Genomic DNA, 19614 nt, shown 5'->3' with positions numbered 1-19614 from the left:
TCCATAAAAAAAAAAATCTGGAGTAATGTAGTGGAGGCCTTAGTGGAATAACCTAAATGACTGAAAGCAAAGCAACGCTTAGATGTTTGTTAGCTGTTTTTCTGCATCATGACTGAATTTAGCCGCTTTAAAAGTTACATGCAGAGAAAGAAGTACACAGACAAAAATAAATAAATTGAATAAATTTAACTGATTTACAGCAAGGTTATTCTTCACCTAAATGGTCTCAGAATGACCCTGTTTAGGGTAACTTCTTCAAACCAAACTGGATAAATATTTAGGGAGTAAAAAGCCGGGATGGTGGTTAACTGGTCACCATTAGCAGAAGCTTCTGCAGTTTTTGGCTTTTTTCCCCCCCATTTTGGTTGAGTTTATGTGGACTATAAAAAAGGTTTAAATAGGTTAACAGTTGCAGATGTTAGTTGGATGGCTTTAAAACTGAATCTGACAAATGCCATCTTTAATAGAATTAAATAAATACTTAATACTAAGATGTCAGTCATGTATGTTTTGAGTTGGAAATTTGAAGCTAATATTTAAATTTAGTTTGAACTGAAGCTACAACTAGCTGTGTTTTAGCTGTCATCAATGGGAGGTCGACTTCCAGACATGTTAATACCAGATTTGAGAGGAATTCTTAGGTATCATCTGGACATTCCTATTTGAAGACAAAATCTGCCATCAGTTTCCTGTGCTGTTTCATAGTTGGCCATATAGTGCAGAATCTATCATAGCAAAAGAAACTCCACCGGAGACTCAGCACAAATTTCATGTCAAACAATTGTTTATTACTAATTATGGTACAAATCCATGTGACAGACTTGAAGCTTTTTTCTTTTGTCTTTCCTTTTTTATTTTTTAGAAATACACAAAGTGCTGCTTAACCGACCAAACAGATATTGCTCTATAGATGAAGTACAGTTTTCAGTCTATAAAAAAAAGAAAGAAAGAAAGAAAAGAAAACAATATTTAACCAACCTCTGCAGGCTTTTCAGCTTTGGTTTCTAGTTCTTTGACCATTAACAAAACTTAAAACCCAGTTTGTCTGTGTTGGTAAAATTTCACAAGTGTCTTTAAAGGTGATAAACAAAATCAGTCCTAATTAAGTTAAGAGCAACATTACTGTAATCTCCTTTTCTTCTATGCAAGTCTACAGGGCTGTGAGAACTGAGAGGTGAACTTATATTACACAGTATGAGAAATAAATCAACCATTACATAGAACAAATGAGTCACATGTGGCTCAAGAGACCATTTCACAAAAGAAAAAACAGTCATATGTCACATAATAAAATTATATCATAACAGAACACATGCCTCTCCCTCCACACTCAGAGTGAACATCGACACAGTGCAGAGTAATCTACTTTGCCTCTGACCTGCAGCTGCTCGTATGGCATCTGTATGATTCTCACAAGAACAGTACTGAGGTAAACCTTGGATGATCTTCGATTCTTCTCAAATTTGAAAGATTGTCAACATCATGAATCTATTTCTCTGTACAATGTGCATAACTATAGAGCTTTGGTCCAGCATTGAAAAGTTGAGCAAAGGCATAACTCCTTTCTGTGTCTTCTATATTTTGGTTTTGGTTACAGCTTTTTTGTTGAACATCAGGACTGACACACTGCTTTTTAATTTTTTTTAATATAGTTATCTCTGCAGACATCTAGTACTTCTTGGCCAAAATTCTGGCTGAAATAGTTTATTTAGCCATGGCAGCAAAACATAAAATCACAAAAGCTACAGGTGTAGACGCAGTGAAAACAAGTCAAAATGTAGCTAAAAATCACTTTGATCTGTCGCTGCCTTCACTGGCTTTTTACAACACAGACAGGTAAAGCTTTTCTTTTATGTTTTCTAACATTTACAGTGTGTGTGCCTTCTTTCCAGGCAACGAAGAAGAATACAGCAGTGTACAGGGAGCTGAACAACTGAGATAACCAATGTGACATGGACGGACATGTATCAAGCAGACACTTGATTCCGAATAAATTGCATCAAATTTCATCTCACTTCAAATTAAGTTCACTCATTCTGACATGTGACACTTATTCTCAGCATTCACCTCTTTTTCTTTCCTGCGAGGGGATTTGTAAGAGCCAAGCATTTGAAGTGACGGTCTGAGAGTTTGCCGCGAAGAGTGACATTTCTGACAAGAAAATATCACGTAAAAGTAAAATTGTAGCTCACAGAGATGGAGAGTGAATTCCTTGAAATATCAGTGGGTTGGAACTAATCCATGAATGTGAATAAGAATAAAAATGACCAAAAAAATACACAAAATCTTGAGGATGACTTTTTAAATGAAAGTTTTAAGATAAAATAATGAGTAGGAAACAATTCACAGCTGAAAAAAAGTCCATTAAACATCTGCGACCTTCGCTTGTAGAATAGAAACAATCGTGTATATTTGCAGAAAAATCACATCTGTTCTGAGATATTCAGGTTATAAAAACAGCTAAACTGGGATGAGCTCAGTAGTTCGGTCAGTGGCAACAATAAACATTGACTCAATTCTGGGTGCAAATTTACAACGTCTATCGTGAAACATCAGGCGCTCCTTTTCAGTCATATTTTAAAATTTCAGATCATTATGTTAATTTGGGGATTTTTGGGTGAAATCTATAAATAAATAGTTCTTCGTGTGGTTGGAGGTGAAGCATGCAGAGGCAAACCTGCCGAAAAGAAAACACATTTTACATGTTGCTGTGATAAGAAATTACAGAAGACACTGTTGTAGCTGTTTGACATGTTTTTTTTCTTTTTTTCCCTACACAGAGTAAAACACTTTAGAAAAAGGGGAGAGAAAGCCATGTGAACATAGAAATAAAAAAGTGAAATCTTCCCCAGTCCTTGAGCTGAAGTTTGTGTGTTCTTTGGCTATCAGGCTTTGGCAACAGAATGACACAGTAGCTTGAAACGAAGCTGCAGTAGACTTGATACTGAAACCCCTCGTGATCATCATCATCACCAAGTGGCAGTCCTCGGTTTCCCCCCCGTTTTCTTCGTCCTCTGTAACAATCTCATGAAATTATTAATAAATACCTGTAAAAGTTGTACAAAGTTACACAGTGACTGAAAATATTTGCAGATGAAACACAAATCGGAGGCAACAACATTATAATGCAGTTGTTTAAACAGCAAAGGTACATTTTTTTGTCCAAAGGAAAAAAAAAAGAACTTTTATCAGTGTGATTACGGTAAGCATTTTTTTCTCTTTTCTTTTAAATATTTACAAACAAACAATGAAGAAAAATGTAATCGAGACAAAGATAAAATGTATACTCAACTTCACACATATAGCTTAGATTTTGCCAGTACAAATGTAAAAATTTAGAGCACATTTACATTACAAAATTATTCTTAGTACTCCGATGCAACAGACTTTGGTAAATAGTGTTTTGATTTGGTATGATCTCTTTACTAAATCCCTCCTCGTGGGAACCAAAATTTGGGCGACAGTCTGGTCTGTAAGGCCAGAATCTAAAACTCTTTGAAACAGCACATCGTATGTTTTTTTTTTACATAATTCTAGAGATATCAATCTCTTCATCGTGTTTTTGGTTTGGCCAAGGTCATTTACATAACTGTGGTAATCACACTGACAACACAAAGTTTTTGTTTGCAAACTCATGACTGTCCATCCAGGTGATTTGGGAAAATCTTTCAGAGAGTTCGTCCACCTTTGTTGTTTTTAATGACTGCCACTTTTCCTCTCATATTCATTTCGGGAGCTCCTCTAGAGAATCAGTGAGAGGGTCCATTGGTGCAGCCACGCCGAGGTCGGGCTGTTTCAAGCGCTTTATTGTGTTTTTCAAGGCTTGCCTCTTGTTGCAGAACCAGACGCGCACCACCTCCCTGTCATAGTTCAGTTTCTCGGCTATTTCCGTCATTTCCTGTCCAGAGGGGTGCGTGTTCTTCTCAAAGTGGCTGTTGAGGATCTCGAGCGCCTGCGGGGTGAAAGAGGTCCTCCGCTTGCGCTTTTTTGAAGGCTCGCTGCCGATAAACTCAGTCAGGTTCTGCATTCCGGATCGGTGGCGGGCCTCAGCCTCGGCCATCCAGCGCTCCAGAACGGGCTTAATCTTCTGGGCGCTTTTAGGGGTGATGTCCAACTTCTCAAACCTGGCAGGATATAAAAGGCCAGGGTTCAGTTTCCCTGTCAGACTGCTACCTATAGTGTTCTCTTGGGCTTCCTGTGGTAGGAAAAAGTGGCTTCTCAGGATGGTGTGTCTGGGGAGAATTGAGAAAAAAGAATCTTACTTAGGTGCCCTGCCAGAACAAGGGATAAGCTGCCTGCCTTTTAATCTCCTCAACCAGAATGCCACAGGGACTGAGACTAACATCCAGGTGCTCATTTGAGACAAACTCCTCTGTGTCCTGCACCTGGACACACCTCAGCTGCAGGAGCTGGAGGTGACGTTGCAAGTAGTGTGTCATTTTCTTGGGTGAGCCTGTGATTCTCTGTCCCAAATTGGCAATAGTGGAGCAAGGAGATATTGCCAATGGCTAAAAATCAGGGGCAGCTGAACCGAAAACATACCAAAAATGCAACTAAATGTTTTAAAGACTGTACTTCAGAGGTCTCATAAATCAATAGGACAACAAACAGGAATAACTCAAAATATCCCATTTTTTGGCCCCAGGTGATAAGAACAAAAATATCCACTAATGCATGCAGTTAAATATGGCACCATCATTTATTTACAAAAAAAAAGCCTGAATTATTGATCAAAATGTACATTTAATACACTTTCTTTCATCTTCTAACAACCTCTCATTTGATATTTAATGAGAATACATGTAAACACTCTCATACTAAAAGTTCCTGCAACTTTACACACAATTTAGACTTCACAAAGACTTCACTAATTCCAGCAAGTTACAGTTAGAATAGAGAACAATGCAACAACTGGTAGCTGACAGCTCAATGATTGTCAGGTGCATTTTGTATGTGATATGAGGCGATTTGTTAGAAATAATTAGAGTTCTAAAAGGATTCCTCTCACACCTGTAATGTTTTTTATTGTCAGTTTTTAGTGGACCATGCTCTCAACTGAAGTGTTTGGTATTTTAGAATTTTGTTCAGAGGATTTCTTGGCAACAGACAAAATAATACTCGTAATATGATGAAAACACACTGATCTTTTAAATTTGTTATGTGTAATTTAGTTTTTTTTAGTTTAAAAATGAGAAAGATTATAGTTGCCTTACAAACTAAAGACTATATTTACTACAAGATTACATTTCTTTGATAAAGATAATTTGAAAAAATATTTAAGATTCTTACCATTCTGTTTGTGAAGAACCGCAAAGATGACTGTGATGATGTTTTAGATGCCTTATATTGTTGGTTCATTACTAACAGATGAAAATCATGACAATGTTTAGAGAGGGACCTGACTAATCAATAGATGAGATTTTGGAGTGATGCTGCTGCTGTTAGTCTTCTGATAGAAAACATGGAGATAACATATGATGAAGATCTTGAGTCACTTAGCAAAGCTGTCCAGGTGGCATCAGGGATACTGCAGTTACATGGTTGATATTGAGGAAGAGGCATCTTATGAAATATATTTTTTATCTAATTCATAGAAAACTTGGTTTAATGAACTAACCTTTAATTTAACCACACTCATTAACCATTGTGTATCTGATAGCAGAGAAAATAATCTTATTTTTATAAATAGCTGCACTAAAGACCTGAAACACTGTTAAATAAATATAAAAAGCCTTCAGTAAGATAACTCTTATAGAAAGGCAGCAGAAAGCCACAATAAAGCTTTGCTCTCTGTGGAACAAACAAGACAAAAAAAGCTGTTTTTAATGGCAAAGTGAGCTGAGGGCGATATGTCCATGCATGCATGAACTTCCTCTGTTTCTACACCTCGTTGGTGAATTCCTCCTTGTCGACAGGCGGTATTATTTATAACCCCATCCTCCTCCTAAACAGGGGAAAGAGGAGGGCTCCATACTGAGGGGAATACATTAGTAAATATGAAGAGTCACCAGAGACAGGACATTTCATGGATCAACAGGAACCGCAGATGCTAAAATGAGGTGAGAGCTGCTCAGCTGGGGTATGCACTCCCTACTGTAGTGCATCAGCACGAGGGAGGAAGCCTCTTTGGCTCTTCTTAAAAGTACTTCAGGAGCTCTGCTTGGACATGCTGCTGCTGCATTTGGCCTTACTTACAGACTGCCTTAAGGTTTACAGTCATGAACCACAGGCGGCTACCTTCGGGGAAATCTAAAATCTATACAATTAAAGTGCCTTACATTTGACATCGATCACCTGGTAATTTGTGCTGCCTTGATAAAAAGTGTTTCTCAAATGTTTGTACTGGTATATTAAAGGAGTGACCAGTTAATATATTTGGATTTTCTAGTAGCAACAGTACTTCAGCAGAGTCTTCATATATGAGTTATATAACTGTACACACAGCGAGACAATATCCCAATGCTATCTCTGGTCGTGTTACTCACCAGACTCATTGAACATGTCATGTTTGCAGACTGTCCGCAATTCTACGCTTGTCCTAGAATCAATGAAAGCAGGCAACACCAGCAGCACATAAAAGGTGTGCCAGTGCCATGAAAATCTGCTCTGCAAAAATTTAGTCTTCGGATTAGATTTTTCTTTGCAACATGGGAGTGAGCATTTTACACAGAAATGAGCCAAAAAAGAGTTTTAATTCTTTTAAATCAATCCAGCATCAGTATTTTTTATTTATTTTTTGCCAGAAGCAGATTAACCCTTTTGTGTAAATTCAATAAAGAGCACCTGGTCCATCACATCTGCCTTCATTCCTGCTTGTATAGGCAACTGGGGGTCCTGTTGTATCTCCTACATTCCTTCAGGATACTGCACAGTTATGATGCTTCATATGCCAAAATTCTTTAAATATTCAACTTTCAACAGCTGATCTGACAGCTGTGAATCAATCTTTTATCATCTACTGTAGTCTGTAGATTTCATTTAATGGATCGAAAACACAGAAGACCGCACAATCTCAAAACGAAAGCTCACTGTGTCATTTTGTCTGTGACTGACATCCTTTCACCATACATGGGCTGCAGGTGTAGTCATTAAAGACATACATTTCATGGCACACTTGCTTCGCAGATAGTCCGCATGCATTACATGTCCAGTGTGTATATTGTGGGATTTAAAAAAGGAATAAACTGCACTGTATTTTAAGGATTAATAGAGTGAGGAATAAATAAACAAAAAAGGACAGATTTGTCCTATATCATATAATATATTATTATTATAGACCATAATTGTAAAGCTGCTTTAAGTGGATTCATTTGTTCTTCTGTTTGATGAAAAAAAAGTAAAAAAAAACATATTTATATTTTAGAAAATAATACCCTGCCGAAATTCAAAGTGCCAGTCATTTGATAAACTGCTTTATTGTCCTTACTGAAGCCTGGAGATGAGATATAGCTTAATTTATGTATTATGTATTTTCATTTATTTATCCTGGTTTATTAAAAAGTTAAATAAGAGATTTGATATCTTTAGATAGTGAGGGGAGTTTCTGATTGTGTGTTAAATCCTCAGCAGTTTGAAACACCTTTCAGGGTGTTATTAGTGATGTGTTTCTTCTACCATGTAATTAAAACAAGATATGGTGTGCCTGTTATTTACTTGAAAATAGATTCCTTCTTTGATAATATTTTTGTATTCATTTCAGCAATATCAAAGTTAATTTGAGCCAAAAGAGGATACTCAGGCACATCAGTGGTTGGAAGGTACTCTCATGTAATGCTTGTGCCTGTTTAGATAAACTAATAAAGAGCCTGGAAACATAGTGAGCAATGAAAGCAGACAAGATGGAAGCATCTGTCAGTGTCTGTTCACTGTCTGAGTTCAGAACCAGGGCCCTAGAGCTACAGTGACGTCCCTCTCCTCAAACTTCACGTCTATGTTGATGTTAACTAAACTAAAGCATGTGAAGTCTGCCCCACTACTTAAAACATCAGGATGTCATGTCCAATGTCATACAAACAAAAAAAAATTGTCTTAACGGCCTGAGTTACAGCCCACAGTGTTTATTTTTAAAGCTAATGGCTTTTAATGTATGTTATAAATATTTGAATTATGTCTGCTTGTAAATATTTCATGTGTGATTTTTCGACTTTAAACATTAGTCCGGGCCTCATAAGAACCCCTGTTCCTGTGCTGTTTCACATTTTATCTGCTGTTTGATGTTGACGTGATGAAATTTTAAAGGTGTGACAACGTCACCTAAACAGTGCAGATCATCAAAACACATGCGTTTCAAGGGTGACTTTAAAATCAATATATTAATCACACAGAAATACTGATGCAACACAGGCCACTAAAAAAATGAAACATATACTTCCATTTGCCAACTTTTTAAACTAATCTTAATGATTGAATTATTTTCTCATATTGTACAGAAAATGACCTTTCCTTTAAGTTCTCTTGAAAAAGTAATATCTTTACTCCATATGGTCCAATTATTCTGACTTGAAAGGCAAATGTGGCTCATTTGGCTTCTTCATGCAAAACGCTAGTCAAGTGGAAAAACAGGGCGGACGAAACCCTGATTGTCTCATGAATATATAATGCACCATTTATGACTAAACTGTCCTCATGGAAGCAGTAAAACACGGCAATCTTATTAACAGATCATCGCCGTCAAGCTCTCTTATGTTCTGGCAGAGGGAACAGCGATGCGCCTTAGTAATTATTAAATGCCTTAAGTGCTTCTGGTAATACTTGTGTATGTATTTTGCATAAGTAACGCACGGCTGTCATGTCAGCGGGTAAGAGTGAAGGAGAGGAGGAAGTGTATATATGCCATGTCAGTCAATTATGCATTTTAATATCTTAATAATGCCTTTTAAAACATGGAATGGAAATAGATTAAAGCTCCTGACAGCTCATTGATGCCGCACAGCTACATCTGCTCTCATTTGACAGAACAAGGACATATTAATTAGAAATAAGTCTAACCATTAATTATTAGATTTTTGTCTTTTTGGTTTGTCCTTACCTGCAGATGGCAGACTGGCTGTACGCTGGCCCCTCAGCCGCGCTGAGCGCCTGGCCCACCTGAGTCTGTGTCAGGCCCAGGGACAGCCGGCGGATCTTGAATGCTTTGGCAAATTCACGAATCTCCTCCAGGTTGACCCCGTCCACCTCGCTGGGGGCGGTCTGTGGGTCTACAATAAAACACACATATCTCAATCTATTAGCCCTCTGCTCCTCTGTCACTTGATCTATTTTTCAGAGTGAATGAAGCAAACATGCAGCCATATGTGATCACGATGATGCCTGAAAAGCTGTAAAAAAAAATGCTCCTGCTCTGGGTCAAAACTTGTTATTTCTCTTTGCTGTACACTAAACATATCTGAGAGATGTTTTGAAGAATTCATCTGAGGTTTGGGAGGGCTGTTGTGGCTTTGGTTTCAAAGTGTTAATCTTTTGTTTTAAAAAATTCAAAAACGCATATGGACAAAAACCCTTGACATACACAGTTTGTTCATTCAGTAGATGAAAGAATCTGCAGTGCCAAAGCTTTCCGTTAGAATACACATACATTAAGATGCTAGGTCTCTTAGATATACATTAAAGACCACACAAAGACATTATTACATCCAAATGACCCTTAGTCAAGGCATTTCAAGCTTTCAAAGCAGCAGTGAGCTTCACACACAAACCTCACCCAATTCCTCACCAGGAAGAAAGCCACTCACACAGAAAGGCTGTTTTTGAATCTCCCTATTTGTGCAGATCTGAAAAACTTCACAGAAGCATTTTAAAGAATTTCCCTGCTAATAAAAAGTGATTTCACATTGTACATCAATGTCAGGTGCCCTGGCATCCTGCTTACCAAAGCAAAGTTTGTGCAACTGAATTATTCATACTGGTCATTATCAATGAATTATTAAAGGAATCCTCCAAGCGTATTTAAGCAAAAATCTATGAAGCTGCCATCTCGTAGTGCTTCATAAGTGACGTGTAGTGTATGCATCGTGCTCCAGACGTGTGAATTCTGGGAGGACGAGGGACTGCAGACTCTGAGCACTCAGCTTCAGGCCTCATCATCCTCACGGTGATGAGCATTTTTTCATCACTCCCAGTGGAGGCTATTTATTTAGTGGATTGAAAGCCTAATGGAAGCAGTTCTCAACGATCTGACTCTGGATCCATATTTTTCTTTACACTACAGGTCAGAACTCGAACATTATTTAAGATTCAAACCCAACTCATTTATGCTACAATGATGAATAGTGGAATGGAACTTCACTAAACAAATAGAATAGTTCATAAAATGTATTTTAGAGCCAACTTATAAGAAGAATTAACAATGGAGAGGGCTTATAATAATTCAAAAGTGACATTCAGTACATTGACACCTATAAGCTTATTAATTGCAACTGAATAATAACAACTTAGACACTCAATTTCTTGGCTGAAAAGAAAAATGGTCACTTCATAAATTACATGCTACACTCTTGCTATTATGTACAGGTACCTATTAGCACACAATGCAGCCTTGTTTTTGTCGGATTGTCTTTCAATAACAGCAAAAGATATTTGTTTCATGTTTTTCATTCTGGTTGAAGTCTCCAAAATCATTAAGACGTTTGTAGTGTTGAAGTTAGAAATCTGGGGCTTAATCTCTGAACACTATGTGAAAAAGTGATGCACTCCTGCCCATTAAGAGCTGCTGTTTAAGACACCAATTACACCTGATGTTAACATGTGATATGTGACAGAATACACAATCCAATCCATGGGCCTCAGGGTTCAAACATGGTGCTGAAATGTGTTCCACATTTCCTTATTAGAGCACTGTCTTGGAGAGGAGACATGCTACTTACTGCAACTACAGGTGCATGTGTGTAATCTGTCAAGCTGTTTGAAAGATGGTTTTCTTAAAGCAGCTTTAATTTATAGAGATGAACTGACCACATTTTCCCGAACAATCCTAATTTCAGATTTTTTTAAAGACCTGACCAGCAGAGTTCAATATTGGCAAATCCCCCTTTTTTCCTTAAAAAGTACAATCAATCAACATGATTTAACAATAAATAACTTTGACATTTTTTCCAAAACTGCATCAGGCCACAGGGTCTTCATTCTCTGGATACGTCAATGGAAATAAAAAACAAAACAAAACAAAACAAAGTGCCTCAAGTTCCTGGTTCCTCAGCTCAAATAAAATGATAGTATTTCCCTTTTATGCACCATAAAGGGGGATGGATTTCTAATTAGTATGTGTCTGTATGAATAATAATATTCAGCTACATAACCCAACTGCATCTTGGTCACCATGAGTGACAGCAACAAAACTAAAATGTCTCAACTTTTATTTTTATTCATGCAGGCACGATGCACATTGTATTTTAAATCCAAGTTTAAATGGGGTTGAATAACTGTTGTTAATTCTGATGAAGCTGGAAAACAGTAATGATTCCCTGCTGACTTTGTCCAGTTAAATAAGAGTAAAAACATAAAAACAACCTCAATGCTCCATCTTAACTTTAACCCATCTGATTATTGACAGACTTTCGTAGTTCTTCAATCTGATTGATTGAATGCGACAGCGCTTCATTTTCTTCAGGGGATTTTTCTTTGCGTATGTAAACTGTAAATGATATTGAAAGGAAGCGATATGGCTCATACTCAGCATAAAACATTAATTCTATTTGCTGCCCGCCTGAGCTACTATTATTTGTGCAGTCTCAAAAATGGTTCACAAGATATATTCCAAGATACAAATAAACATACAAACTAAATACAATGTATACAACAAGTTGATCAATTGCAACTGGCTGTTATTAAATTTGGTGGAACTATGGCTGCCTTTATAATGAGTTTACATGAGCATAGGAGAATTAACTCTGACAAATGAAATTTATCTGAATAATACAACGTTTTTAAAGGCAGTAGCTGCATGCTGACAGGCTGTGGACCAGTGATTTATTAGGCCCTGACAAAGGCCAAACGTACTGGGAGAATATATCTTATGTTCTTTATATACAACATGTGCCACTTTGGATTGTCTAATAAACCAAAGAAATGACTGTCGGGAACAAAAAATAAAACAATCAGTCAACAGCTGTCCACACTGAGTGTCCCCCTCGTTAAATCTCCTGCCAGTAATGTTAAAAGAGCAGTTTACTGGATTTACAAACAACTATAACTATGCAGACTTAGTTTTTCTTTGCTAAAGTTTCAGAGAGATATCCATTTGTGAGATTCATTCCACCACCCCAGTGCAGTTTAGGAGAATAGAATTATGTTAATGAAATTCAGCAGTGACATATCACTCAAAAAACAGTGTTTTTGGGTTTCAGTAATTATGTCATTGAAAGATGTTCCATTGAAAGGTATCACACTGAGATCTGTCAGTATTTCTGCCTGTGTAAGACTGTGACAGGATGCTATGAAAATACATGCAATAAATACCATTCTTACATCAGCTGGTATCCAAAGGGATTGATTATTAAAGCAAATCACTGCCCTGCGCTGAAGAAAAACAAACTTTCTGAAAAGTATTTGGAAAAATGCTTTTAGTTTATTTACATTAATCACAAGTTTAAGTATTTTCATTGCACAGGCATATTTCTAAATTCTTTTCAAGGATCAGTGTGGTGATAATGAGTTTTCCAATGGTCAACAATCCCCTGGAAAAGACTGAAACCAACATTGAACTGATCCTGCGACAAAGAATTGCTTGTGGAGCCAAAGCCTGATATCTTGTTCCTCTGTGACACAGAGCTCCGTTGTCATCCAGCAACTAATAAGAACACTGCAAACTACACTGTTGCACTGGCTGACATATTCTTCCACAATGATAAACACACACACTTACACACAGAGTTGTTTATTTTTTGGTCTTTGTCACATACAAACAGATGTGTGTTAATCCACAGGTAAAAACAGACCCCAGCGTATAAAACCTATACAGTGCAGACCTGTTAGGGTGTTTCAAAGCTTCATTTTTTAAGTGGAATGCGACACAAAGAGAATTTCTTTCAGCTCCACAATACCAAAATGGATGCACAATTCTATAAGACAAATCAAATCTACCTCCATAGTTACACTCCCCTTGTGATATGTGAAAATAAATTAGCTCTTTGTAATTTAGGTGAGCTCAAATTATACTGTTTGTAGATGAGAACATCATTCTATATTTGATGCAGCTGAAGGCATGTTGTGTCAGTGTGAAATGTGTCGAACACTTACTGCTGACCAGCTGCCCCACGCTGAGAGCCGAGGAGGAGGAGGAGGTGGAAGAGGAGGAAGAAGCCTGGTGGAGAGGACTCTGTCTGTGGGGCATGTGGAGCAGGTTGGGTTGAGACGATGCAGTGCCTGTCTGACCCTGCTGAGCCTGAGGCAGCTGGACGTGCAAACACACACACACACAACTGACATGATGTATTGACAGCAAGCTGAATTGAAAAACATCCATTATTCCTGCAGCATATCATCATAACAATCATAATCTTCTGTAATTATGTCATTATGGTGACCGGACTACAACATCAGATTTAATCAACCAGTCAACAGCCACTCAATTGGCCACTTAGAAGCTGAATATAATAAGATTTGCCTTGTACCTGCTGATGAAGTAATTATTGTCTGCAGCATGTAGACTGGTAAAGCAGAATGTGGTGCCAAAGAACTACAGAAGCAGTTCACTATTGCATTGAGAGTTTAAAAGAAAGTGCATACTGGTTCAGCTCGGGTACTCAACTGTCTGTGAGCTATATATCGCTTCTCTACAGAGATCAACAAAAAATGGAAAACAACTCATGACAATTAGTCTTTCCTCTTGTCATCAGGCTTGTGAGGGTGCTAATAATGTCAGATTGAATGTGAAATAAAAACCTGTGGACACAGCACTCCCCATATCAAACGTAATTCATGATTCGCGTGCTATGTGCTCTGATGGCAAAAAAATATGTATTTTCATGTTTTATGCACATTTGGATTGCGTTTACAAGATCAAGATGGTATGTCTTTACTTTTAAAACGAAAAAGCTGTCTCCACAGTAAACTGGGCTGGCTTCTCCTCTCCTTCTTTGCTATTAATTATTTTTTCTGTGGCATGTGTTTGTTTGGGTGGTGGGGGGGTGTCAGCAGCGATGCACACACTGTCAGGACTGCTGACAGGCTCGGAGAATTATCTAGCTTCACTGGAAATATTCTAGACTGCTGGCTCTGACAACCGTAAATTATGCCTGTGGAACAATGTGTACATGCTGGCTTTGAAGTGTAGACAAAAGCATAAACATTATTACAAATGCATTAACTCATTCAAGAGTATGATCTGCTGTTTTGGGTGCAACAATTAGGTGTCCATCTGCAGATAGAGTTCATCTATTCTGCACTGCAGGGGCCTTCAATGTGAACCTTTACCCTGTAATTCTGCACTGGCATCATCATTATCAAGTCAATAACATTTTCATTGTGCATGTGTCAGTGTGAGTAAACTTGTGCACCGTATAGATCACCAAATTGGGAGGAGAAAGTGTCTACTCGACGTACAGTTTGAACTCAAACCCTGGGTGCAAAACAGAAAAACCTCAAGTGTTTTATTTGCCGTCCTCTAAATCAAAACAAAATACTTCTTGTTCAGGTCAGAGAGGACAAATCCGAGGGCTGGAGAGTATGTGGCAGGAGAGAAGGAGGAGGGAATAAAACAGAAAGAGGTGAAAAACTGAAGCAGGAATGTTTGAGTTTTAAGTGAGGAGATGAAAAGTATGACTTTCATTTCTTCTTTTTTTTTTCAAGTTTGGGCTTTGCAGGGGTTAGGTGGTCTTGCTGAAAGTCTGCTATGGCTGGGTCTTAAAGGTTGGCTGACAAATACCTTCCAAACATGCACAGACACACATGGAAGCGTGCAAATATGCACATTTTGATCAATTGTACCAAAAGTTGCTGTTTTTTTTCACATGGAGAGCTGCATATGAATGAAAAAATTAAAGAAAAGCTGAAAAAAGGACCAACTTCATAATAAAACAGGACTCCAGTCTGACTCCACTAGGTGCTGCTCATTCCACAGTAATAAAAACAGCCCTTGATCAGTTTTGGAGCGTGAATTTAAGACTGTAATAAGTTGCTCTACGGACAATCTTCCTCTATAAATGTGTTAGTGTGAACATGAACATGTATGTTACCTGCTGTCCAGGCTTGATTGGTGACAGCGTGATTCCCTGGGTGTTGATGACAGGCAGGATCTGATTGCCGATCACCGTGGCGATGATCTGGCCTTGAGCGTTGGTCAGAAGCTGAGGTGTAATTGGCTGTACCTGCAGTGCTGGGTTGCCACCCCCTGATTGGCTGGAGGGCCCTGCAGAGTTTGGCATCAGTGGGATTGTTCCAATTATCTACAAAGGACGCAGAGCGGAGATGAAATCAGCTGGGTGATTTTAAAAAGAGAAAGAACAGAGAGGGTAAATGCTTCTGGAGGTATCAGTCAAAATAATGTCTGCTGCTGTGAGTGTATTTTTTCGCGAGGCAGCGGGTGAAGCAAATCGCATATCTTTTCTGCATGTAATCAGAGGACTCTGCTTTTGAGTTAGTGTGTGTGTGATTTGGAGATAGAAACATGCAGAAGTGTCCACTGATCATCTGTCACTGATGTGGTTTTAGAGGTTTGGAGCAAGTGAAGCCAAAGCAGACTGCTGGGAGCGCACTGCAAAGGTCAGTGCTGAATACCTGTGTGTGTGATGGTGCACACCACTGACTGTATTATCCATCACCAGGCCAAGACCGGAATGAAAGTATGTGTGTGTTTGTGCTTAAGTGTCTTTGGATGTCTCTGGTGAGAAGGAGTGAGGCTGCTGAGAGGCACAGACCCCCTTTTCACCCACTCGCACACACAGACAGGAAGAAGTGCAAAGAATGAGCAAGAAAAGAAACAATAAGAGGGAGAAAAGAGGAGCATCAGAGAGTGAGACAGGACCTTGTGTGTCTAATTCAACTCTCAGGGTCCCAGGGGCACTTCATTCCTCCTCCACCCCTGCTCTCCTCTCCTCTGTGGCTGTAATCAGGAAGGGCAGATCAAAGGGGGCGGCAGAGTGTCACTGCAACGTTTTAGCTCTCAGAGCTGCCAGAGTGTGGCCAAGAGTGGCGCTTTAGGGGGGACTTAGCGCCTCTTCACTATGATGAAGGTTAATGTCATCTGGGGACTGGTTCTGGGCAGCTCCTGAGCAGCCGTCGAACTGGCCCCCCTGCTGGCTGCGCTCCTCCACCAAGCCTCATTACACCAGAGAGCAGCTCAACATGGATGAGACGCCATCATTCTGAATTCTGTTATTCGTCAACTGGGCGAAGAGCTACTTCTCCTAAAATTGCAAAGTCTTGGACTCATTCTCTTTATGTTTGTATTTCAGTCGAAGCTTATACAACACAGCCCAAAGCAACACAAAAGTACAAACAGCCTTTTCTGGCTCCCTCGTCGCCACCACTGCTAATGTGTTTCAGCGCATGGTCCAGCTCCCCCTCCTCTCTCCCCCGTTGCTTTGACATAATGGGGAGGGATCTGTGAGAGAAAGGTGGGCCGACAATCTGTAATTCATCCCTGCCACGGCTCATTTGCTTACGTTGCTTCGCATTAAGGAAGAGATAATTTATCTCTCTCTCTGCGCCGGCTTTACAAATTCCCTGTAATGCTTTCCTGCCACTTAGCATATTTTATTGCCCTGCCTGACGCCTCTGTCTCCTGAGTCCCACTGATCCTGCTTTGCATGCCACAGTGGCAGGGAACTTGTTCCGCTCAATTATTCATCATCATTGGACTAAGTGGTTGTTCTTTAAGCATAATAAAGGAGCGGGCAACTGACAGCTTAGCTCTCATTCCTCCGTGCAATGCTTTCCCATCTGCATATTCGGGCAGATGTTTCATAGCAATGCCAAACAGCTCCACTTAGGGTACAAGTGTGTCTTAGAACAGTGAGCTGTCAAGAGTGTGAACCTCTAGTAAGATGGGAAGGCTTTTTTCTTTCTATCTCTTTTTTTAATCTTAAAGCTAATGATAGTTTATCCTAACATAATCAGGCCTGTGTATGGAATCTTGATGACTTTCCAGCAATGGCCTAAACAAAACTCTAATATTGGGTGTTTAACAGGACACAATGACTTCAGTTCTATTGTGATTTATGATTTAGGGTTAACATAACCATATTTTGTTGAACGAAATAAGAAGCATTTCTTAGCATTTCTACAATAATTTGTACCTCAACTTGGCAACTTGCCTGTTGGCAACAATGAAGAGAACATTTTTAAAAGATACTCAGTGCTTAACACATTTAGATAGATTTTTATGGTATCTTTTTTGTATGAAAAGATAAAACATAAACAACATGTCTTGTTTCGAGATGCCCAAACTTAAAGTTAAAGCCTAGTCTACACGTAAATGGAAATAATAAATGCACATGTATTTTCTCCTTTGTTTCTCCACAGCAAAGTACTGGACCAAGCAGTGGTATTTAAAATAAATATCTGTTCCCATGAAAACACAAAACACCCAGATGAGAAACCATCAACATTGTGATTAATCATCAATAAATGTATGGCAAACTGTAATGTCAAATCCCTGTTTATTACCATTTACAATTCAAGAGGAACCGCCTCATGTAAACAAAGCAGATAACACAAACACACGGTGACGCTATTACCAAAAAAGTTTCCTGTTTTCCTTTTCTACATATCAACACTGCAAACAGAGTTTCTGAATATCTTTTAAAAAAAATAATTTATGTATCTATTCATAGAAAATATCCTGATAGAAAAAGTCTAAACACATTTATTGACTGATAATATTTCTAAGACAATATATATTCAGAAAGCTGCTCGGTTTTGTGGATTCTTTGTGGATTTCCAATCCTGCTGTGCTCTAAAACAACCAGTAGGAAATTCACTGATAATTTGATGAAAACGTGAAATTGTGATTTCCATTTCCTAACACCTGGTTGTGGGTTTCTTACGATGCAATTTCATCACACATCTTCCATTCCAAAAATAAACATCATTCAGGACACCTCTCATTCACAGTCAGGTCCACCTCCTTACTTATCTCTCTTTTTTCTTTTGCCGTTATTTCGCTTTGTGTGTTTGCTCGCCTCTGGTTCATAGCAAGGCATGTGTGAAACGTGCCCCTCTCCACCCATCAGAACTCATTAAGATTATGCTGCTCTTGTTTCCACAGAAATGTCATCTCATTTCTCCAGCCAGGGCAATCTGTGTCTTTAGCTATGGTCGCCAGGCAATATCTCTGCCCATTTTCACTCCTCCACCGTTCGTGTAGTGAATTGACATCCGAGAGGGAAAATGTTTGGGAAGTCTGGACTTGTGTCAACATGCAAGTCTAAAGAAACTAAAATTCAGAGTGAATTAAAGATTAAAACAACAGCTTCACAAAGATGCACTGGATAAAAGATGCTTCTTGTTTCCTATTTACTTCAGTTCGGTATAGAAAATGATAACGTGAAACATGTTTTTATCAAATATAAAAAAACGAAAAAAAACGAGAGCTGATTGATGGAGACATTTAATCTAAACCATTTTTTGATAACTAATTAATTGCTTTAATTAATAATAACTAATAATTAATAAGTGAGAGACTTTGCTGCTTTTTTATTTTAAAAATGATGAGACATGTAACATGGTTTGAATTTTGGACTGTTGTTGAGACAAAACAACCAATCCTGTAGCTTGTATGGAATCTACAGATTTATTGATAAGGAGAATAATCAATGTTTGCTGCCCTACACTACGATTACAAGGTCAATAGCATTTTACACAGTGGTTACACTTGATCTAAAGGCTGGAGGCTTCCATCGATATACATGGCATGCCTGTGTTTTAGTTCAGCTTCACCTGCTTTATGGGCCAGCTTGCTCTTCAGGTTTACAGTGAGTGTGATCTTTACCTGTCACTTTCATTATCTGCCCAGGGGGCTCAAGGCCTTACTAAAGGTTGAAGATGCTGAGGTAAATCCACAAAGCAGAGGCACCAGGTTTTCAACAAAACTGAAGCCATTTCAAATGTGTTTACACCTTTCAGAATGTCCTGTATGTGACAGGAAACAGCCCTTAATGTCGCCCAATACAGTCTAATTTACGCTGAGGAGAAGCAAAACGTCACTAATTGGTAAAGGAGAGAATATATATATCCAAGGAGTGAGAGTGCCTTAATCGTTGCAGCTTTTATTCACAGCCTTAATCATTGATGTAGAGGCAGTAAGGATAAAAGAGCCTCATTGATTTTCTTTGGAGAATAAAAAATACTGGAGACAAAATAATTAAGGTTTAAAAACATACTGAACTCCAAAGGCCCATCAGACTTGACACTTTTCAAGGTTCTCTGAGCTCTTGCTTGTGAAAACCTCTTTTATCAGTGTTGTAAAGGAAATTAAACGAAGACTGTATACTGTGTTTTTAAATCAAGAAGATGTGTGACTTTCTACATGAGGAATGCAGAGATGATAAAGATCATCCCCTAAATCGCAATCAAACATTTCTCTGAATAGACAAAAGCTGCTTTCTAGCAAGTACAAACAAAAATTTGTACTTCCTCAGCCCTATGTGATGTATGTATTAGCCTGTATATTATCCTCTG

General features: G+C 38.5%; 1 protein-coding gene across 1 annotated transcript in view; it reads right to left on the bottom strand.

The window, feature by feature from the left end:
• Positions 1-3307: 3307 nt before the first annotated feature.
• The window catches only part of pou6f2 (POU class 6 homeobox 2), a 76757-nt gene continuing 60450 nt past the window's right edge, over positions 3308-19614 (bottom strand). The window contains 4 exon segments of the mRNA XM_075452627.1: positions 3308-4232; positions 9029-9197; positions 13234-13387; positions 15171-15380. Coding sequence (XP_075308742.1) covers positions 3725-4232; positions 9029-9197; positions 13234-13387; positions 15171-15380 — 1041 coding nt within the window. The 3' untranslated portion in view covers positions 3308-3724.

The sequence above is a fragment of the Odontesthes bonariensis genome, chromosome 20 (assembly GCF_027942865.1).
Source record: "Odontesthes bonariensis isolate fOdoBon6 chromosome 20, fOdoBon6.hap1, whole genome shotgun sequence".
Classification (NCBI taxonomy): Eukaryota; Metazoa; Chordata; class Actinopteri; order Atheriniformes; family Atherinopsidae; genus Odontesthes; species Odontesthes bonariensis.
Note: the sequence above shows the minus strand (reverse complement) of the source record. Positions and strands in the feature narration are given on the sequence as shown.